This window comes from Mizuhopecten yessoensis, unplaced genomic scaffold (genome assembly GCF_002113885.1).
Source record: "Mizuhopecten yessoensis strain PY_sf001 unplaced genomic scaffold, ASM211388v2 scaffold3961, whole genome shotgun sequence".
In the NCBI taxonomy this organism is placed as follows: Eukaryota; Metazoa; Mollusca; class Bivalvia; order Pectinida; family Pectinidae; genus Mizuhopecten; species Mizuhopecten yessoensis.
In genome coordinates this window covers 603,214-626,368 of record NW_018405306.1, presented here as the reverse complement: position 1 = coordinate 626,368, position 23,155 = coordinate 603,214, and the positions used below count along the sequence as shown (strand labels likewise).

Sequence of the window (23,155 nt, the reverse complement as noted above, 5' to 3'; positions counted from 1 at the left end):
GTATAAGAACGTGATATTATTTTGATTTGATGTTTAAGTTTAAAAGATGGGTGTCATCAATGAATCAGAAGACGCTTACCCTTCCGGAATACCTGGCTTTATACTTTATCAAGGGTCTCTTTGTAAACATTTCCTTTGTTCACATTTGCTTTAATTTTATGGATTTGAAGTTCGAAGTGCATAGTGTTACTTTTTGTTAACACTTTGATATACTCTTGTTGTTTTTCGCTGTGCTATCAAAGGCAGAAAATACACACACCACGCAATCACTGTGTTAACGGCTAAATGAGCTGACAAATCTCCAAGCAAATGAAACATTTCCACAACACCTTACACAATTAACTATCCTACACAGATTATAGCCACGTATACCTGTAGGTGATAAATTCGACGGATGTATAACGGTTAATCACTGTTTATACACAAGATAACGCAACTACCACGGTCACTGTGTTACAGGTACATGTAGCCCTGAATTTACCGTCGTGGATCAGGCTGTCATGGACAGGTAAGACATGTTTGTTTAGATACCCTGTCAATAACCAGGTATGCTACGTCTTCATATAACCATATCCGGTTCCCGTATTCATGGAACTTTTCTCATGCTCAAGCATGAATCCTGTGATAATCCGACTTTCTTGTGAGTTGCTTAAATCATGTCACGAGGTCAAAAAGGAAAGTGTAAACATTGGAAGTAGTGTTAAGCTTATAGTCCCTCCCAATTGCTTACATATCATTGATAAGATATGATGTTTATATTTCTTTTTCACTGCCACAAGTGGCTTGAGCATAGTATCTTGGTTTGAGCATGAGAACGGTTTCAATGAATACGCACCCAGGTGTTCACCATACTGATAGATATGCTCCAAGAATCTTTTATCTTTCTTTGTCTTGACGGGGCAATTGCATTTCAATAAATTTTATTGGACAAAAACAATTGAACAATTGGATGAGACAATAGATTTTTTAACCTATGTAAGTCTTCTCCTAACCGGTATAGATGGACAGAAAACATAATTAAATACATAGCTCAACAAGACACACTCATATACACTTACAAACATATAGGCTAGAACATTCAACCAAGTTATAATTATCAGAAAGAAAAAGAAACATTATATGATGACATTTGAAAACTTATAAAATACTTTCTTAGCATATCATATATATGTTTGTACACTCAAATCACGCTCCATAACACACGTACACACACACCCTCACACACACACATATATAAATAAGGGGGATTATGAACAATGCAACATACGATAATGTGGTATACTTTCAGTGTTTCCTCAATGTATATTGGCTTTGAATGCTGGATTCGAAATTCGATTAACGAATCGTTTCTGTTCTTGTGTGTTGATGTTATAGTTAATGTTTTGCCTATACCGATATCTACTACATGTATGCCTATATTCAATATATACTGCACAGTGGTTGATAATAGGACAGGGTCACAGTTCGTGTTTATGTATTATCACCACAAATAAGCAATGGTTTTGATGATAGCACAGGTTTTTGAGATAGTGGTTCGTGCTCCGACATACACAATGCAACTGTCACATGTTGATTTGATGGCCTAAAAAGAACTCTAATTATCATAAGGGGCAACTAACGTTAAATTGCATAAGTGGGATANGGGGGGGGTTGGAATTATAATGCCAGAAAAGATTTGTTAATAAACTTATAATATATAGACAATTAGTTAATATTTAGGAATTCACGAAAGGTTCATTAGACTCGTAAGAAAAAAAAAACAATAACAAGATCCACTATATAGAATTACACTCACATGACATATTTTTTTCAGTAAAGCTATCATCATGTCATCTGTGAAATTGCATTTATTTACCAAGGCAAAAAATAGCCATTTGGGAAATAAGAAATAATATCCACGTTTTGTTTTCTATGCAATAGAATCTGTGAACGGCGTAAATCTGTTGGTGTCGAACGAACCAACTACACTGTATGCATCCTTGATACGCTCGCATACGCTCTCTAGATGCGACTCTGGTATGTGTCATAGCAAAATCGAAGGCTCAGTGTGCAACACCTTGTGGGTGAGACTAGGAGACGAGACCAGTTTGATCATTTGATGTACATCAAAACAATATGTAGGTTGCATAACGGAACAATTGTCTGGCTTTGAAGTCTGGTATCGCTCCTCTGTAAGCTTCAAAGGACAGGTATCAGCCTAGCGATTGGTCAGTGGGTTTTTTACCCGAGACCAATCAAATAGCTAGCTGCATTCCTTCAAGTTTGCTATGACATATTCCAAGGGTGCAGAGAGCGAAAGTGAGCGTAACCCCTGGAGTATCGAGGATTCACTGTATGGAGTGTTTGTTTAAACATGAACTGGTTTAACAACACCCTTAATTTACATTTTGTTTGTTTTCTTTGAAGGGAGGCTTTATCACGTGACCTTGAGACCAAAGGTTATTCAGTGGTTTCCGGTGTGGTGACAACAGAGGAGTGTGACATATACACCCAGCAATTCAAGGACTGGGTGGCCAAGTTTGGCGACGACTTGCCCTTCAGTCATGACTCCCTCATGCACTACTACAGAGTAGGCCACTTTGATGCCACATGGAGGGTGCGACTGAAGGCCAAACGAGTCTTTGCCTCTCTATGGAACACGGAGAAACTCCTGAGCAGCATGGATGGGATAGCTATTGGTGTACCGCCTGAAATCGGTAATTCATTTTCTCAAAAGAAAGGATAAATTACCTCTTTTTTATTTCTTTGAGGTGTTAAAAGTCGATTGCTAAAAATCATTTAAAAAGAATTTTGTAATGTTAATGAAATAACAACAAAGATCGTAGATGAGATATACAAAAATAACGATCAAAAGGGATGCTAGCGATCAATAAAAATATCAAAATTTGAGTCTTTGCTTAAGTTTACAGCTATAACGAATTAATTTAACTTAAACTGAATTGGAATATATATATACACGTTTAAGTTGCTACATTGACGGTTATTACATTGCTTTATACTGAATCGGTGCAATAGCCAATTAGGTTTACTTTTATATAAATCCAATTTCATTTACAATTTGCACTAAGGATCCAATTGCAAAAACTGTTCTGAATATCATTCTAAGACATCCATCATATTTATCACCTATACTGTAACGTTGTATTGATTGTACCTTTGTTTTTACTTAAAACAGCCAAAGGAAAATATAGAGAGGATGGGAAAAGCTGGCTTCATCTGGATCAAGGGCGAACAAGAAAAGGACTTCATGTATACCAGGCAGCAGTATATTTAGAGGAAACTTCTGAGAGCGATCACTGTCTGAGAGTTCTTGGAAATTCTCATCTCTACCACGATAAATTCCAGGAGGCTTTTCCTGATGCCATGGTACTTGACGATGAGGAAAACGAAGAGGAGTTCTTTCTCTTCAAGCCTGAATGGGTTGACTGGTACAAAGAACAGGGATGTACAGAAAGAATAATAGCCGTGCCAAAAGGGGGAATGGTGATCTGGGATTCACGTACAGTCCACGATGCTGTCTTCCCAAAACGAGGTCGGGTCCATTCCGATAGGTGGCGCTTTGTCGTTTTTGTCTGTATGGCACCAGCTATTTGGGCTACAGACGCAGATTATAAGACGAAGCAATTTGCATACGATAATTATCGAAGCACTGCCCATTGGCCTGCACAGAAGAATATCGTGTTCAGGTCTACAACAGGAAATCCGTATACAAGGGATCTGAAACACATCTATGCGGTGGAAACAATGCCAGATGTTGCTAAAACCAGGGACGCGAAACTACTAGCTGGTCTGGAACGCTATGATTTCAATGACGGTGCTCCGAATGATCCCGGCTGGAGACCAACGTGGGACAAATCATCAGTATTCTCTCCCCGATACAGTGGCACTGACACATTCTGACGCCTTAATAGCTGGCTTTGAGACATTCGGTCGATCGACACTGCATTCTTACAATAAGACGTTTTTTTGCCGATTGGGTGGAAGTCACCTTTAAAACAGTTTTCGCTTTTATTGGAACAGTTCTGAATGTGTTAAATGAATGACGTTTTGATTAAAGCATCTGAATTAAAATAATGCATATATTTACCGTTTGTATGTGTTTTGCTGTGATATTTTCGCTTACTAAAGGTACATCAAAATTGGGCCTTTTTGGCAGGTCAATTACGTTTAAATACACTTTCCTTATGAAAGCTTTAATTTGGCTGTGGGTTCTTGCCGTGCTAGGTACATTCTGAATAACAACGCTTTATTCAAAATTAAGTGTCTTTTGAATAGAAGTTTAAGGACTACATGGGTTTACCAAACGATAGACAAAGTGTAGCCAATCAGAGGTTCCTGGCGCAGCAGGGACATCCAATAAAATATGAAAACTTCCACAAGGAAAGTTTATCAAATCAAACGAGACCTGTGATAGAAATGACCAATCAGAAGTGACTTACCAAAGTAGTAACAACAAATCAGAATATACCTATTATAACAGGCCTGAGTATTAGGAAGCTCTCGTCAATCACCGGATACAAAAATCATTATCGGAAGGTTATATAGTTTATATAGTGTAAACTAGTATATTACTAAAAACATTTAAAATGTAATCAGTTAGAAATAATTATGCTTCAGTGTGCTCTACATTTTTATAACTTATTTATGTTTTAAAGTTTGAAATATTGTTTAGATAAACTTCTTCCCATGTCTACTCTCATCTCCCATGCCTATGCCCGTTTCAGAATGCAAACGTTGCCTTGTGTTGCTCTATTTTTCTTCTCTCCTGCATTTGCACGCCGGCTGAAACGCTTTGTGCTTACATAGCGGTGTCTAATTCTTCCTTTTCAACTCGATAACATCTGCCGATTCCCTAAATTACCTTATCATGCATTGACTCGTTTGTAACGTTGTCAGCACTGTATTGTATGCTGAAAGGATCTAATTATAACCCGTTGTTCTACATTCATGACAAAGCCAGCATCTTCGCTCTTGAACTGGTCCCCTTTAACAAAGGTTCTTCAGCGACAGTATAGTTTCTTGCACCGGCCGCAGCTAGATTCTGATCCTCAATGGTACATACAAAAATATAGCACCACATGTCTGACCATGAAAGTTTCCACTTTGGCAGGTTCATTTTTTGTCTTTACCCCTGCGAGCCCGTTTCAACTGTCCTTACTTTCCGGTCCCTTCTTCTTTTCTGTGTATTTCCCCCTGAACCATCGATCTTTTCTCATTCTCGTCTGTTTCTTCCCACTTCTTTCATTGTATTGTCATTGCCGTTCTGAATAGGCTAGCTGTGCCGACGATGTACCGGTGTTCAAGAAATGTCTTGGCCTGCTCACTGACTGACTGACTGACTGACTTGCAGTCGATTTCCTTCGATTTCCTTCCTATCTTATCCTGCATGACTTATCTTCTCATCCTTCGAGTCTCGCTGTGTCAACACCAGTATAGCCTGTTTGACCTTGCACTTCTCCACTTCTGACGACAGTGGAAGCTGTAATCAAGATATTAGGCTGAATTCCCAAAAATGTTAAATGTGTATCAGTACGCTTGTATTAACAAGAAAAGACGGCTAAAAACGAAAGAAATAAACATTATTTAAAAAAAACTTATTCAGATATGAAAAATAAAGATATTGTAGGAAAACATACACCTGTGTCATGGTATTTTGAATATCCGAGCGTTAACCGCTGCGCACATAGTAATGACTTAATTTTAGCTATTGTTATGCAATGTACTAACAGTAATTTCTGGCATTAACTTTACGAAGCAATGGGAACAAACTTTGATGAACACAAATGATGTTTATTTTCAATGAATAATTAACATGTGTTAATCAAAGCTAATTTATTTTTCAGAATATGCTCTTTTTTAAAAGAAATTTTAGTCTCAAAACATTTATCCGGATTTAAAACCGTTATTTGGTTTAAAATTTACACACAATCAATATGGCGGCCCCCGTGAATTTACAATTGTGAATGACAGAGAGAAATCCACGTTACCAAGATGACAGAAATAACAGTAACGCCACTAGGTAATCATTCTGTAATATTTTTACAATATGTTAAATGTTTATTTGTGATAAAAAGTAAGTGACAAGTGGTAAAATCTCTCTTTTTCTCTAATCGAATCTTGTGATGTGAAACCCGGGGCAGGCCGCTAAAACTGATCATAAACAAAGGCTCCCAATTTCGGTCTCTTATATTCAATTTTAGAGTGTAAAGTCAACACCATATTGATGTAAAAACATTCGAATGTATGAAATACATTTGTGTAACTTGGTAAGATAATTGTCTAGCAAGTAGAAACTTACGGAATGCTTTTCTTTTGCAGGTGCTGGGCAGGGTATGTAGCTTGGTGTTACCGAGGACGTTGACATTGCTAATATCAGCTTGAATCGGTTTAAATTATATCTTGCTGTCACTACAGGTTAAATAGTATAGTCAGTCCAAACTGAATCATTATAAAAAAAAACTGGTTTATGTATTAAACAAAAGTCTGTACATAAGTAAATGAGATTCTTTTGTTAAACTATAGATTAATCTAACAGCATATGTAGCAAATTTAGATATGTCATATTTCAGATGTTGGCCGAAGTTGTATTCTGCTCTCTATTGGTGGCAAGAATATCATGTTGGACTGTGGAATGCATATGGGATACAATGATGAGGTAGGTTTGGAGTGTAACTAAAACTATAGTATGAGGTACTGTGTACATTTCATTTTTTTTTTTCAATGTAGAAGTGTAATAGGAGAAAGAGAAATGTATGGCCAGACCAGGGTTCGATCCAGGGGCCCCGAACTTGAGATGGACGCTCTACCAATTAAGCTTTCTGGTCGCCGACAAGCAACTAGGTCAAGTTCTGATATCCCTCCCTCCTTTTTCTTAGTCTTTGCCCCCGAAGACACAACTATTTTAGTATTTACAACCCAGGTTCAGGTATCTCCTTGCCAAGTATTTACCCAGCGTTTGAAACAAGGGGTTGGCAAGCTGGTCAATTTTGTAAAAGTAGAGCGGGAAATGCGCCACAGCCAGAATTAATTTTGAATCTGGCACCCTCCAAACTTGAATGCTCTACCAATTGAGATACTTGGTTGCCAACGATTGCCCCAGTATAGTTCTGCTTCAGTAATACTTAAGATGACATGGTTCTTTTTATTTGTATGTGCTGCAGCGACGGTTTCCTGATTTTACCTATGTTACAAAGGAAGGGAGACTAACACAACATTTGGATTGTGTTATTATAAGGTAAGGGATTTCAAATTGTAAAAAAAAACTATTTTTTCTGTGTGTAAATCATCTTGAATTTACTTTACATATGGTCTAGTAGTTCACTAAAGTATTTTGAAGCATTCCTGATAAAAGTGTTGTCCTTATAAGCTGTTTCTGTATATCTATGTCTAATATTTCTTCCAGCAGCAATGAAACATATTTCAGCCCACCAAGATTGGGGTTGTCATTATTATGAACGACCTCCTAAAACTAAAACTCTTATCCCACTTTTTATCATAGATGATAGAAAATTTCATTTCCTGAGGTATTCATTAAATCATATACCAAACAGCATCTGGCGAGCTAAAATGAAGAATTCGTGACGAGTTTCATAAATTTCTTATGAAATGAAAACAAGTGTTATTGTGTAAGATCCTTTTTATCACATAATCAAGATTTGTGGCATTTATTTGAGTAAAACAACAATTTTCATGCAACTTTGAAATGTTAAAAGCAGCCATTTTGACTCAAGTGCGTAAGTGTTTGATGTCATATACTTGTCCTAGGCGTGACGTCACAATCGAAACAATTGAAACTTACAACCAATCGTAGGGCTGATAGGTCATATTACATGGGGTAATACGCGCAAAAAAAATATAACATGGGTATATTCACCGGATAACACAGTATATTATGTGATAAATCACGGAATTAGATTGTTATCTAAGTCCGTGGATAAATATATATAACCTTACTCAAACCTTATACAAACTTAGGGGTATTAAAAATACCCAAGACTGAAGATGCCCACTGGGCACATTTTTTGGTATCAGACAAAAAAGATAACAGTTTCTGAGTTTGAAGTTCTAAGGCACATCATTAGAACTCTGATGTCGCTCTCTGACATTGATATCGTTGACTATCTTTTTTATTGCTACAATGTTTTTGGTATATGTTACTTGAATACTAATACTTTTTGCGATTTTTAATTTATGACTTTATGTCATATATGACACAATTTTTTCAGTCACTTTCACTTGGATCACTGTGGAGCACTGCCCTACATGTCAGAGATGGTGGGGTATGATGGCCCAATATACATGACACATCCAACCAAGGCTATTTGTCCGATCCTGTTGGTAAGCATTGACTCGCACCCTGATAATCTGTGAAACTTGAAATAGAATAACATTATAGCATACTTGCAAACTTTTTGAAACTTTCATGGGGGACATTACGAATGCACAGAATTAAAAGCATCAATAACATGTGGTTATATACATTGTACCTACAGGTAAAATAAACAACACTTCTAAATGGCATCTTTGGAGCTGTTCTTTCAGATGAAATTATCTGATCTTAGAAAATAGGATTAATTTATCAAGTTCACTGGTAAAAAATGCTCAAGTTCAAAATCAGGAGTCTCCTTCCAAAATAGGGAGATTTGGCAAGTATGTTGTTATCAACAACTTCTTATGAATATGACTTTATTTTTTGGAAACCAAAACTTTAATAAAATTGTGATATCTGCTAATTTCTTATTATTTTCAGGAGGATTACAGGAAAATAACAGTGGAAAGAAAAGGAGAGACCAATTTCTTTACTTCAGAAATGATTAAAACTTGCATGAAGAAGGTTATAGCTGTCAACTTGCATCAGACCATGCAGGCAAGTATCTGCTGAGTTGTCTCCCTTAAACTGTTTCCAAATTATCTTTTTTCGTTTGAAATTAAGGATCCACAAACAATTGCACAAAAACCTGTTCTATGAATTGGAAATTATCTAACTTGCAGGACAATAACTTAAGTAAATAATTTCTATAAAGAAACCCATATGCCTTGTGGAATATGTCGAAAGATTTAGAACACGGATATGTCCTGTTTTAAATTTACCATTTCTCATAGCATTCCTGTTTTTCAAAATCCCCTTGTCTTAGTGATGTCTTTATAAATTTGATTTATTACCAAATGTCTTAAGGACACCAGGGCCCATATTCATGAAACTGTTCTCAATTATCGATTTTTATAACCAACAATATTTGAAAATCATTTTTTTGTATGACCAGGTTGATGATGAGATGGAGATCAAGGCCTACTATGCTGGCCATGTGTTGGGAGCTGCCATGTTCCACATCAAAGTTGGGCAGCAGTCTGTTGTGTACACAGTGAGTTCACAGGAACTAGTCATTTTAACAAATCTTCTCATCTTGATAGTGTTTTCTCTTGGTGTTTGGCTATTTCAGATATTCAGGTATGGGGGCAGGGTGCTACTTATTCAGTAAACATTTCTTGTTCCTCTGTGCTCTAATTAGGGCCCAGCAAAATGCGGGTGCCCGATAGTAATCACGGTGTCTGTCTGTCCGTCCGTCAGCACTTTCGTTTCCGGAGATTATCTCAATCCGGAGGGCCAAATCTTTTGAAATTTCACATGGTTATACACTGTGATGTGCAAATTTGCAATAGTGATTTAAAGAATTCCTAAGGTCAAGGTCTCTGTTACTAAAAATAGAAACGGGAATATACTGTCAAAAATACATCATATAACTAAGGCCCTTACAGAAGGCCAAATGTTTTGAAATTTCACAAGATGGTACATGTGCAATAGGACTTTAAAAATTTTCGAAGGATGCTTTGCCATTACTTTAAAATAGAACAGGGCATATACTGTCAAAAATCTCTGTTAAATGGTCCTTTCTGAACAGTCAATGATCACTTTTGCTTTTGCTTGGTGCTTATACAGGAGCTACACTGTCAGGCATACAGCAGGGTCTTTGCTGACCTGTCAGTATTCTAGCTTTAGCAAATTTTGCCGAATTCGATTCCATGAAAATCCCTGCAAAATGAACAGCAAATGAATCCACCCTTACCATAGCACTATGTGAGATTGCCACTAAACCTGAACAATGAGAATTATAAATTCTGCGAAATTGACCATTTTAGCAAAATTAAAGACAGTAAAATAATATCTGTACTAAAATGACCTTATTGCCATGTCTTTCTTTTCTTCATTGTACAAAACAATCTTTGTAACTTGATGAATTCTGTTTTGTCGAAAAGTAAATTTATAATAGATGAATCAACCATTTTTAGTTTCCAACATGAAAATCATGATGTTGCAAAAGTCATTGCTGGTTATGATTTCCAAGCATATCTCAGCCACAGTTTATGAATGGGCATCAGACTTTGTATAAAGGTACATCATGAGAAGGCAGTGTATTATATCCTAAAATTAAGTCACTGTGACCTCAATGTCACCTTTAACGTTTACCTTAAATACTAAAGTACACTGTAGTACAGGTGTCGATCATATCTCAGCCACCGTTTCCTTCATCGGCTTCAAACTACATACATATGTTCGGAGCGGGGGTATCTGTGATGTCCATGCTTTGAGTTAAATCAAGTTAATATTTTTTAGGGCGACTACAATATGACTCCTGATCGGCACTTGGGAGCGGCTTGGATTGACAAATGTCGTCCTGATTTACTTATCACAGAATCCACATATGCTACAACGATCCGAGACTCCAAGAGATGTCGCGAAAGGGACTTCCTGAAGAAGGTCCATAATTGTGTAGATAAAGGTGGAAAGGTAAGTCACTAAACAAGACAATATTTGAATTCTTTATAAGTTTGCCAGTGAGATATCAGATTCTGTCAATATGGTGTAACTGATTTCTTTTACACTGCATCAGATATTAAAAGTGATATCGTTTTCATTATTGACAAATCAGAACTGTTCTTTCTATTCACTGCATACAAGGCTGAATGTTCTCTGACAAAACAGGGGTTGAAAAAATGGTTGTTATGGTGCATTTTTGCTTCATACAATAGGCTATTTACTAAACTATAAAATTGCTAACATCTTTCGTAACAAATCTTTCCAGATTATAAAAACGAAAAAAACAGAGTTGTGTTTTGGAGCCGACTTAATATTCAAAGATCACACAATAAAGTCCAAACTTTTTTGGTGCAGTAAAATTTTCATCGTTATATGTACATGTACTTAAAAAATCTTATGGATTTCCCATTAGACACCAAATATATTTCACTTGTATTGCAAATTATATTGCACTCATGAAACATATCACGTCTGTTGTTACCACCAGGTATTGATCCCCGTGTTTGCATTGGGACGTGCCCAGGAGTTGTGTATCCTGTTGGAGACTTACTGGGATAGAATGAATCTCAAAGTGCCAGTCTACTTTTCCCTGGGACTAACAGAAAAGGTGAGTTTTCAAGACCAAGAATCCTGCATATTTGTTTGATTATAATTGATATTTCTCTGAATTAGTGAAATTTACACAGTTCAGACTATTTGAAAGGGCTGAATTTAAAGGGCTTATCCGGAAATAAGTATATGAAGGAATAGGGAGGCACTTTTTATGGCCCAAACATCCACAATTGTTTTCATCCTGGGTTCCCCTATACAAATATATAATTACAATATTTTATAACTTCACCATTATAAATGAAAAGTGACCTCCTGCCTGCATGCCATCCTGCCCTCCGTTGCACATGCTTATATCTGGAATAGGCCTTATTTACATTTAACATATTCAATTAAATTCTATAATGTGACATTGTGAATACACAAATATTATTTTACTGGTCAAAAAAAGCATTGTACAAATGTGATTTTTTAAATAATTCAAAGCATTTAATTTCCATGGTAGTTCTTTTCTTTTACAATATATCTCTACAGTGTAATTAACATACAAGTCACTTGCTGAAATACAACAGAATTTAAATCCATGTTTTTTTTCTCAGAATAACATTTATTAATAATCAGAGACTATCATTAACGATCATGTATATTTACTATTTTCAGGCAAATCACTACTACAAGCTGTTTATTACATGGACTAGCCAGAAAATTAAAAAGACATTTGTGGAAAGAAACATGTTTGAGTTCAAGCACATAAAGGTAGGTCTGTGTAGTTAAAGTAACAAGTAGTCAAGATTACAAGTACTCAAGGTTACAAGTAGTTAAGGTTATAAGTAATCAAAGTAACAGGAAGTCAAGGTTACAAGTATAGTCGAGGTTACAAGTAGTCAAGGTTACAAGTAGTCAAGGTTGCAAGTAGTCAAGGTAATAAGAAGTCAAGGCTGCAAGTATAGTTAAGGTTAGAAGTAATTAAGGTTACAGGTAGTCAAGGTTACGAGTAGTTAAGGTTACAAGAGGTGAATGTCATAAGTAGAAGAGCCATTATAAGGGGATACAAATACGTACCTTGCTGGCGGGCTATGGTTAAAATGTATTTTGGTACTATAGTAATGTTCAAATTATACTCCATACCAATCAAGTATTTTCACTTCAATGGTAAAATCCTTATTTACGCTGTGTTAATTTGGCCTTTCACCTGTAATTACTATGTATTGTATGCATTGTACCAATATTTAATGTCATGATAAATTGCCTTAATAACTAAAAGTGAAAAAAGGTGGAAGTTAAATTACGGGATACATCACTCAGCATTCAATATCCTGATGCATTTGGTCCATTTTTCAGCTTCAAAAGTTCTACAAGTGACCAAACAAATATCTGTTGAGTAGTCAAGTTAAGAATGTGTCTATATTTATAAATGTACATGTATATATTGAAATGATTTATTGTGTCATTTTTTCAGTTTTACAGTTTATGACCACCTCTGTCTGTTACTACTGGTAAAGGTATAACAGAATTCAATCTATGATATATGGTTTGCCTTTCAGCCATTTGACCGGGCCTACATTGACAACCCTGGACCAATGGTGGTGTTTGCCACTCCTGGAATGTTGCATGCTGGGCTTTCACTGCAAGTCTTCAAACGCTGGGCACCCAATGAAAAGAACATGGTTTGTAATCTTTGTATGACTGATAACCTGTACAAACTTTTGAGATAATTCATAAGTTCTCATGTAAACTAAACCTATATGTTATTTCAAATTTATCAATTCAAATTAAAAAGTCACATTTGTGTTTGTTTTTGACACATTTCACTTTTATATGAAATTGTTCAAATCATTCACCCCTGAAATTTCATAATGAACTATTCCAACCTTTGAATTGGAAGAGTTCATGTGTCTTCAAGGGTGAATGAGTTAATTCAACCCAACATCATGTTTTTTTATTTTTACCCTGCCTTGTTCTGTGTCTTTCCATAGGTAATTATGCCCGGCTACTGTGTGGCGGGAACAGTGGGACATAAAATCCTTAATGGCGTCCGGAAACTGGAAATGGAGAACAAACAAATGGTGAGATATATGCTCTATAGTAGGGGATCCAGTTGTACGAGTTTTATAAGTATAAATTAACTCACAATAATTACATAAGTCAAGCGTTAAAACTGAGATTTTCGAACCAAATTAAAGTTAAAATCTTGTGCCTTCAGGTTTTTCTGAAAGTGGTACTTTTAAAACCCAGATTATGTGCTTTTTTTTTAAATTTTATTTCTTATAGAAATAATGATATTTCAAAATTTCATCTGTCAGATAATTTAATTTTATCTGTACGATAAAGAAATTTTATCTGTAAGATAATAAAATGTTATCTGTATAAATTCATTTTATTTGAAAGATTGTCAAATTGTATCAATAAGAAATTTACTCTGTATTAAAGATAATCAAGTATTCAGACAATATAACTTCATCTGTAAAATACATCTTGCTATTTTTGAAAGGACAAAATATTGAGAGTTTGATTATCTTATAAGTTAAATTAAATTTCATTGTTTACTTCATATAGTACCAGTACCTTTACTTATCAGCAATGTATTTTAAGTTGAGAAAAATAAAAATATTAAATATATTGATTGGTTATCTCCCTTTTACCTTTGGCCATATTTACGTTTACAGTTGGATGTGAAATTAGCTGTGGAATATATGTCGTTCAGTGCTCATGCTGATGCTAAGGGTATCATGCAGCTCATTAGTCAATGTGAACCCCGTAATGTCCTGCTGGTTCATGGGGAGGCAGTCAAGATGGAGTTCCTTAAGACGAAAATCAAACAAGAATTTAGTAAGTCAGCTGGCTATGGATAGTCTGTTCAGTGACGTGGACCAGTAAAGTTATACTAAATTTGTCCACAGAGTCTATATCTGATTTTGGTTTCAGATGAGATATATTTTTATCCCAACATATTACAGCATTCATTATAGCTTCATTACATTGTTTCCCAACATATTTCAGCATGCATTATTATTTCATCATTTGTTTTCTCTGAGGGCTATTCAGAAATAAAAATATAGACATAATTAGTATTTAGTTAATATCTAAATATTAGAAATGCTGGCTTCTCACCGTACACATGCTTTTTGTAATGCGCTCAAAGTTTAGTGCATTGTTAGATATCAACAGATATAGACTTGGCACATTCCTGAGTTGGTGCAACTACATTATATGTAATACAAATACTATACTGAAACATTAATTATTTCACATGCGAAAAAAAAGTCAGTTCACTGCTTGAAATATATATGTTCAACTTTGCAATACCTAATTCAGGAAATAAAACTATTATTGAAAACTGCAGTAACAAAGATGATCAGTGAGCTTAATTTTTTGCAAGATTTGATTGAAATGTTTAACCCTTTCACCACTGTAGACCATAATGGTATCATCCAGATCAATGCATGGTAGAGTCTACTAAAGTTACATAGGGGTAATCTTATTTATTAGTCTCCACTGAATCTTATTGAAGTTATTTTTGCTTTGAAGGTATTGGCTGTTTCATGCCAGCCAATGGGGAGACGGCTGTTATGGAGACGAAACATAACATTCCTGTCGATATTTCACTGTCCTTGTTAAAGAGAGAATCGGCCAAAGTTGGTACGTAGTATTAAACACTACAAAGTATCTACAGTGACTTATCATACAAAAACACAGATTTAGCATGTGTTTGTTTGTTATGAGGATATTTCCGCGGGATGATATTTTAACGATTTCGTGGGTCATTAACAATATCGTGAAATATGATCTGCAGAATAATATGACAAGCATAAAATGACCTGGGATATAAACTTCGTAATGTTGTCATGAAAAAGCGTGCATGTGGGGGTTGTGACGATTGCTATACATAGACAGTAATGATGTTTGTAAAAAGGTTATATCACACCTGTAATGATTTTTTAGATGATTTGTTTAACAAAACATACATGACTGTTTTTACTTAATACGTTGTAATAAAGCATATCCATTTGACTATTTGACATTATATATACTAAGTGCCCAGTCTCTATCCAAAACACTGCAAAAATTTAGTTCCTTCACCTGGCTAGATCGTGAAATCATAATCAGTGGGAATTAAACCCGCATAAATAGCCTGCTATATGGTAATTATGCTTCTTTCATCAACTTGTAACACTACTACAAAATCACTTCAGCAATGACGTTGATATCCGCTTATGACTGCTTTTAAGAGAGAGCACAATGAACAATGAAATCTGTAGTTCAGTCTTTTCAAATGATTCTCATGACGAGTGAGTTTCTTGTCCTCTGCCTGTCTAAATGTTTGGACTGAGGACTGTCCATATCAGATCTAATACTGGGAATAAGATTCATCAGTTTGATTTAAATAATAAATGCTAAGTTTACTTTGAACAAAAATAGGATTTGAAAACTTACTTTGCGAGCTTTCAAAAACATGCGCTCTTTGCTTGACAATGAAAACGGATATTTCCGAAACCTTGCAAAATAACTTTTCAATTGTTGTTTGTGTTCAAAACAAACTAAGCATTTATTGTATGTCACCTGCAAAAGTCTTGTTTCAGACAAATTTTGAAACTCCCAATATCTGAATTTAAATCCCCTACATCTGTTGTTTGAATTGTGTATTAGGCAGATTTTTTTAAACTCAGTCTTTTTTACAAACAGTCAGGGTCTGGCATTGAATCATCTTATATTCCTACAACAATAGTTTGGCATGAGGAGACAAGCCCAAACACGCTACTAGATCAACTCCTGGGTCTAGCCCTGCCCCTGGGGACTTATATTAATCCTGAGTCATAACATGTAAAACATTTGAAATTCCCATTCATTAAGAAATAGTTACTAGGCATAGATTAATAAATTTATGCCTAAAAGAACATTGTGTACCACGTTCCGAGGGACTTTGTCCAAGGGAAATAGCTGAGGCTCTTTTATTATGTACGCATACATGTCATTCGGATCTCAGCCAAATTTCCGTTCAAATATACTTGGTCCTTGGAACTATGGAATCTGTTGTTGTTTAATAAAATGGAAGATTGCAGTTCTCCTGCAGGCTGTTGAGCAATGCCAACAGCATCCTTGATACTCCAGGGGTTACGTGCACTTAAACTATATGCTCCCCTCGAATATGTCATGACAAAACTGAAGGCTCAGTGTGCAACACCTTGTAAGTGAGATGAGAATACTAGTTAATTTGATCATTCGATGTACATCAAAAGAATTTCACAGTCGCGTAATGGTAACATTGCCTGCTTTGAAGTCAGATGTCCCTTCTCTGTAATCTTCATAGCAAAGGTATCAGCTTAGTGATTTTTCTGTCTTTTTTTTACCTGAGACCAACCAAAAAGCAAGCATCTTGCCTTCAACTTTGCTTAGACATATTCCAGGGATGCAGAGAGCACAAGTGAGCATTACTCCTTGAGTGTTGCGAATGTGCCAAAACGAGAAAACTTGGTTTTGAGTATTAAAAAGCCTATTCCTCTTGACAATGCAGTTAGGTTTATTTCAACCAAACCCTTGTCAATAGGAAATCAAACTTTATGCAAATGATGTGCGCTTTCTTTCTGAGTCTGAAAGCAAAGCCTAAAATGTAATTGGAAACACTTTTGATATGTATAACTGTTAATGAGAATAATTTGCCTTGCTTGCTTAAATATCCAGATGAGTGATATAACCCTCTGCTAACTGCTAATTTCAAGGATTTGAATATGCAATTCCTTTGAATGGAAAATTTTCCATTTACAGGTCTGCTTCCCCCTGATGCGAAGAGGCCAAGGGTTTTACATGGGGCTCTGGTGATGAAGGGAAGTGTAAGTCTCTACAGTACTTTCCAGTTAATATCACTCTGTTTATTATCACTATCTGGTTAATATCATGTTTCCTTGAAACCCTGTTTTTCCCTCAGATATATGTAGCTTCTGTTGTCACTTGTTTTAATATGATCAATGTATACATACTATCACTTCATCACAAAAAATACAGGTAAATGACATTCACTGATGATACAGCTTAGTATTTTGTGAAACAAGTTTCAAGGGTCAAGGTATTTACTCAGGTAATTAACTTAAAATCATGGACATATATCATCCTGATGATGACTACGCACATAGCAGGCTGAAACCTCAAATGACTACTGAGTGTTAAAATTAGTTATTTAACACTCAGTAGTCATTTGAGGACGTAATGATGAAAGGGCGTCCCAAACCATTATTTATAATTTAGTGTGGAGAACTCTTCTGTATGTAAGATAGATAATTTATGATAAGAGTTAACCCCCTTTCCACAGAGAACCACTGTGTAGATGAGAAGTAAAGTTTCCCAACCATTCATGTGAGGTGTTGAGTATCCTTTATTCTTCATGATATTAATTGTGTACATATGCATTGGCTGTATTCTCTTCCCGCAAACAATTTTACAAAATGTGGGCCATTGGTCCCTTGTTATATTTCATTAATATTTCATTTGATTAAATCAAGAAAGTTTGCTCGAATTGCATAAGAAATAGACAAAGAATAACGCAGTCACAATCCTGAATCGTGTTCTGTCCTGTTTGTGACACAGAAGCTCCAGTTGATTGATGCAGCAGATGCACTCCAGGATTTCGGCCTAGCCGAGCACCAGCTTAGGTTTACTTCCACACTAGCTTTCGATGAGGAAGGACCCACGACAGAAACTGCTGACAAAATTTACCAGCTGGTGAAAAGGTATCAAGCCTATTATATTGTGGTATACATGTCTGCTCCAGTGGTACATTATCACATTGTTGCTATAAATATACCCTGGTATTAATAAGCCCATGCCTGATTATAAGCCCAACCATATCGCTTGCAGTTCAGTAGAAATGCAAACAAATGCTAAAATTTCATTGTCCTGTAATAACTTCAAGAAGAGTCAAGCATGATATGTTGGCCCCCTTATTGGAACAAAGTTCCTGTATTTTGTGACAGCTGAATTAACTGACCAGGCACATTGTGGCTCAGTGACTTGTTTTCATCGGTTTAGACTGGAGACAACAGTCATTTGCACTCTTTGCTTGACGAAGGAAACAGACGTTTTGGAAAGCTTGCAAAATAAGTTTTCTATTGCTGTTTGTGTTCAAAACAAACCTAGCATGTATTATTCATAACCAAACTGATGAATCCAATACCAAAAATCCTATTTCTTTTTACAGTAATAGTAAAATAAACAATATACCACCACATATTTTGCATGTATTTTTCCCCTTTAAAACAGCCAACTGAAGGACTTCCCTACCCACTATTCGTCAGATGGTAGTATCACCATATCAGATTCTGTCCTGGTCCAGGTATCTGGAGATGAAGAGTCCAAGTCAGTCTTGGTGTCATGGTCCTACCAGGTACATCTAAAGCATAATTTATCTGATATCTTCGGGATCACATAACCACTGCAAAAAACTATAACTAAACATTAAAAGCTGTTTTTTCCGGCAATACCTTTGATATCAATTCTGAAAAGAAAACCATATCTTGCAGAACTTTTTTATAAAAAAAATCATAAACTTTAAGATGATTTAAACAAGAAACGAATCTACAACAGTGATCTTGGTTAAAAAAAAAATCATACAAAATATACCTCACTCTATAATATATAATATATTTCAGTACAAATTAATAAAAAACATATTAATGATAAAAAAATGAGTGAAATTAAGGCACAATTTTTCTAAAAGGAGTTGAACCAGAAATGAACTGAATATGGAAACTGTTGGGCAAAGATTGTGCATGCAGGGTTGTTATTGCGAGTGCAGACGGATAGGGGCTAATCAGGGTTAATTTTCACAGCTAGTAGAATCAAACACATAAAACAACTGACATCATGGACAAATATATGATTAATATATTTTGGTATAGACTTATTCTTGAAATATCTTTGAACGTTTGACTAAAGTACCAACATTTTTCTTTTTTGACATTTTTTACAGGACGAAGATGTTGGAAGCTACCTCTTGCAGCTGTTAAAGTCTGAACTTGTGACCTGAAGTAACCTACATCCAATGATATATTTATATATATAGCTAAGTATAAATGAAGGCAGATTATGTCGTGAAACCATCTTATACAAAAGTGCTTCATTAAAGTGAAACTTTTTTGTGCATCCACCAAATTGACTCTGGTGAGTTGAGCCACAGAAATATTGACTCTTACAAGTTGAGACAGGAAATTGACTGGTGAGTTGAGACAGGGGAAATTGACTCTGGTGAGTTTAGACAGAGGAAATCGACTCTGGTGTGTTTAGACAGAAGACATTGACTCTGGTGAGTTTAGACAGAGGAGAGTTGACTCTGGTGAGTTAAGACACAGGGAAGTTGACTCTGGTGAGTTTAGAACGAGGGAAAATGACTCTTGTGAGTTAAGACAGTGCTGCAGCAGGAGTTAAGATGGATGATTGTTAATTGATCAAATCTAACATCTGCAGAGGAGCAGAAGGGGGAATCACATAAAGCTGGACTTGGTACAAAGAATGCCTCACTTTCCAGATGCAGTTATTGACGTACTTGACATACATTTGTTTAATTTGTACATCAGTGAAAACAGATTCATATTTGTTGATGTGAAAACCAAGTTATCCTTGATATTCAGATGTAAATATTATTGAGGAAGTAACACACTTGGTGGAGACTAATCTGAAAACGGATTTATTACTTTCCTCAAATTGCCAGTTACCTGTCTGCTATTTACAACATATATAGCAGTCTGCAAAGTCGTTGGTAACCTGCTAGAATTGTAATATTTCCAGAGATCAAAGAGTCCAGGTCAGCCTAACAGGAAATCATCATTTTGTGTCAAATTTCACAATAAATAATTTGTTTTGTTTTTTTGCATGACAAATAATACTAAAATTAAATTAAAGGTTGTGTTATTCTGTAGCAAAAAAGTTTTTGTGCACAAAATGTGAAGATTTTGATTGTTAGGTGTCATTTAAAAGCAAAACAAAGCACCTTTTGTGAATTATTTTTAGCTTATAGTTATAGTTTTTATAGCTTTGATGTGTAGTTGAGAAATGTCTGCAAAAGTTACAATTTTTCTTTTTTATTTCTTGTCACTAGCATCTGAAATTCAGATACATATAATTTTGGTTATTTGGGGTGCTAAGTACAAAAATATGTGATTGGGATGTTTAAGTATTTGAAAGCCTACTCTACATGAATGATTGATCATAGTTCAACCAAATTTACTATAAAAAATTAAAAAATATAGGAGTCAAAAGAGGGAGAATTTGTGGTGATGAGAATATTGCTTAAATATCAAGTTGAGCAAAGCAGACCCTGTGGGCCATTTGTTCTTAAGTCCTGGAGCATTAGATGATTATGAACATGGTTTGTACAAATTATCATTTAGTGAATATACAGGTTAAGACCTTTAAATGAACTTTGACAGCACAAAAATTGTTATGTCACAGACAAAATGTTAATGTTACTGAGAAAGAAAGGTTGGTTACCTGTGATGATATTTTCCTTTATATCAACTTGTATTACTTACAGATGTTAAACATACATGAACCTTGCGAAACTATCAATAAAAATGAATGTAGTAATTCATATTAAATGAACTGGAGAGAAATCATCACTCATTTGGGAGCTCAATATTTCATTACATTTATGCTCCAGAAAAAAAATTGATGCATGGATATTCCTTGCAAGGTTTTTGATCAGGTTACTAGCGATGGGACGTGCCACAGATTTTTAAAGTTATAGTTGTAATTCCATGTTTTTATGGTAAGCGGGACAACTTTTCTTTATCTGTCGTCACTATAATATGATTTGTGGAGTATTTTGCTTGAAGCTTTCTGCAAAGTATTTCAGTCATGAGGAAGCACGCTTAAAGTCGGCATAAGATCTGCGCTATCACAAGGAACTCAAATATATACCAACTTACCGCCTACATCACATAAGCAAACACTACACACATGAGTGTACATCTTCACATGACATCATCTGTTAATAGGACACTTAACTCAATAAACCAATCAGGCGACTAGTGATTGAACGAATATGAAAAAGTGAACTTAATAATGTAAAAAATGTACTTGCCAATAAAACTTTAAGATTAAATGGTCTTAGGGGAACGTATCATTGTCCATCATACCAGTGATCTAAACGATTGACCTTTGGTCAGTTCCTTGACCGAGAGCTACTGTGTACCAGTATCAAAGTAAACAGTACTATAAACATGACAGTTTGAAGACCTTGTGGTGTAAGTCAACTGTACTCAATGTATTAGCCTAACATGAAGAAATAGTTATAGATAGCTATACAGTTAAATATGTTTATATAGAACACCAGATGGGGCCAAGTGGTTAATGCCGTAGGTCGTTGGTTTTTCTCCGGACCTGCGTGGGGCAGTCGCCATGTACTGGCAGCAGGTCGTTGGTTTTTTTCCGGAACTCCGGCTTTCCTCCACCAACCAAACCTGGTACGTCCTTAAATGACCATAGCTGTTAATAGGATGTAACATACAAACAAATCAAACCAAACTTGGCACGTCCTTAAATGACCATAGCTGTTAATAGGATGTATCATCCAAACAAACCAAACCAACCCTGGCACGTCCTTAAACGACCATAGCTGTTAATAGGATGTAACATACAGACAAATCAAACCAAACTTGTCACGTCCTTAAATGACCAAAGCTGTTAATAGGATGTATCATCCAAACAAACCAAACCAAACCAAACCTGGCACACCCTTAAATGACCATAGTCGTTAATAGGATGTAAGATACAAACAAACCAAACCTGGCACGGCCTTAAATGACCATAGCTTTTAATAGGATGTAAAACACAAACCAACCAAACCAAACCTGGCATGTCCTTAAATGACCATATCTGTTAATAGGATGTAACAGACAAACAAACCAAACCAGGCACATCCTTAAATGACTATAGCTGTTAATAGGACGGAAAACACAAAAAAACCAAACAAAACCTGGCACATCCTTAAATAACAATAGCTGTTCATAGGATGGAAAACACAAACAAACCAAACCCAACCTGGCACGTCCTTAATTGACCATAGCTGTTAATGGGGTGTAACATACAAACAAACCAAACCAATCCTGGCACGTCCTTAAATTACCATAGCTGTTAATAGGGTGTCAAACCCAAACAAACCAAACCTGACACATCCTTAAATGACCCTAGTTGTTAATAGGATGTAAGACACAAACAAACCAAACATGGCACATCCTTAAATAACAATAGCTGTTCATAGGATGTAAAAAACAAACAAATCAAACCAAACTTGGCACGTGATTAAATGACCATAGCTGTTAAAAGGATATAAAATCCAAACAAACCAAACCAAGCCCGGCACGACCTTAAATGACCTTAGCTGTTAATAGGATGTATCATCCAAACAAACCAAACCAAACCTGGCATGTCCTTAAATGACCATAACTGTTAATAGGATGTAACATACAGACAAACCAAACCTGGCACTTCCTTAAATGACCATAGCTGTTCAGAGGATGTAAAACACAAACAAACCCAACCTGGCACGTCCTTAATTGACCATAGCTGTTAATGGGATGTAAAATACAAACAAATCAAACCAAACCTGGCACGGCCTTAAATGACCATAGCTGTTAAATATATATATAATAGGACGTAAAGCACGTCCTTAAATGTCCATAGCTGTTCATAGGATGTAAAAAACAAACAAGTCAAACCAAACCTGGCACATCCTGAAATGACCATAGCTGTTATTAGGACGTAAAACACAACCAAACCAAACAAAACCTGGCACATCCTGAA

At 35.7% G+C, this 23,155-nt stretch overlaps 2 protein-coding genes across 3 annotated transcripts; both read left to right on the top strand.

The window, feature by feature from the left end:
• Positions 1 to 370: 370 nt before the first annotated feature.
• On the top strand, positions 371 to 4,091 carry LOC110448233. 2 transcript variants are annotated; one of them, XM_021494382.1, is made up of 3 exons: positions 371 to 508; positions 2,407 to 2,696; positions 3,176 to 4,091. In XM_021494382.1, exons 1-3 carry the CDS (start codon positions 501 to 503, stop codon positions 3,898 to 3,900), a joined length of 1,023 nt encoding a protein of 340 aa, XP_021350057.1. In that variant the 5' UTR covers positions 371 to 500; the 3' UTR covers positions 3,901 to 4,091. The 2 variants fall into 2 exon arrangements, with proteins under 2 accessions (XP_021350057.1, XP_021350058.1); XM_021494383.1 differs by lacking the exon at positions 371 to 508 and adding an exon at positions 2,019 to 2,117.
• Positions 4,092 to 5,929: 1,838 nt separating this feature from the next.
• Positions 5,930 to 20,588, top strand: LOC110448257 (integrator complex subunit 11-like). The gene is made up of 18 exons (XM_021494422.1): positions 5,930 to 6,019; positions 6,319 to 6,330; positions 6,570 to 6,655; positions 7,161 to 7,234; positions 8,226 to 8,337; positions 8,750 to 8,866; positions 9,264 to 9,362; positions 10,613 to 10,786; positions 11,304 to 11,423; positions 12,026 to 12,121; positions 12,910 to 13,032; positions 13,342 to 13,431; positions 14,032 to 14,194; positions 14,894 to 15,004; positions 17,129 to 17,193; positions 17,945 to 18,087; positions 18,617 to 18,740; positions 19,326 to 20,588. Exons 1-18 carry the CDS (start codon positions 5,992 to 5,994, stop codon positions 19,380 to 19,382), a joined length of 1,794 nt encoding a protein of 597 aa, XP_021350097.1. The 5' UTR covers positions 5,930 to 5,991; the 3' UTR covers positions 19,383 to 20,588.
• Positions 20,589 to 23,155: the final 2,567 nt, after the last annotated feature.

What these genes read in the sequence shown, in the direction of transcription:
- LOC110448233 (XM_021494382.1), top strand. An exon ending in TGGTGTACCGCCTGAAATCG is followed by an intron (nt 2,697 to 3,175) that starts GTAATTCATTTT and finishes TACTTAAAACAG; the next exon opens with CCAAAGGAAAATATAGAGAG.
- LOC110448257 (XM_021494422.1), top strand. Translation starts at nt 5,992, where the DNA reads ATGACAGAAATAACAGTAACGCCACTAG. An exon ending in CTATTTGTCCGATCCTGTTG is followed by an intron (nt 8,338 to 8,749) that starts GTAAGCATTGAC and finishes TATTATTTTCAG; the next exon opens with GAGGATTACAGGAAAATAAC. An exon ending in CCCTGGGACTAACAGAAAAG is followed by an intron (nt 11,424 to 12,025) that starts GTGAGTTTTCAA and finishes TACTATTTTCAG; the next exon opens with GCAAATCACTACTACAAGCT.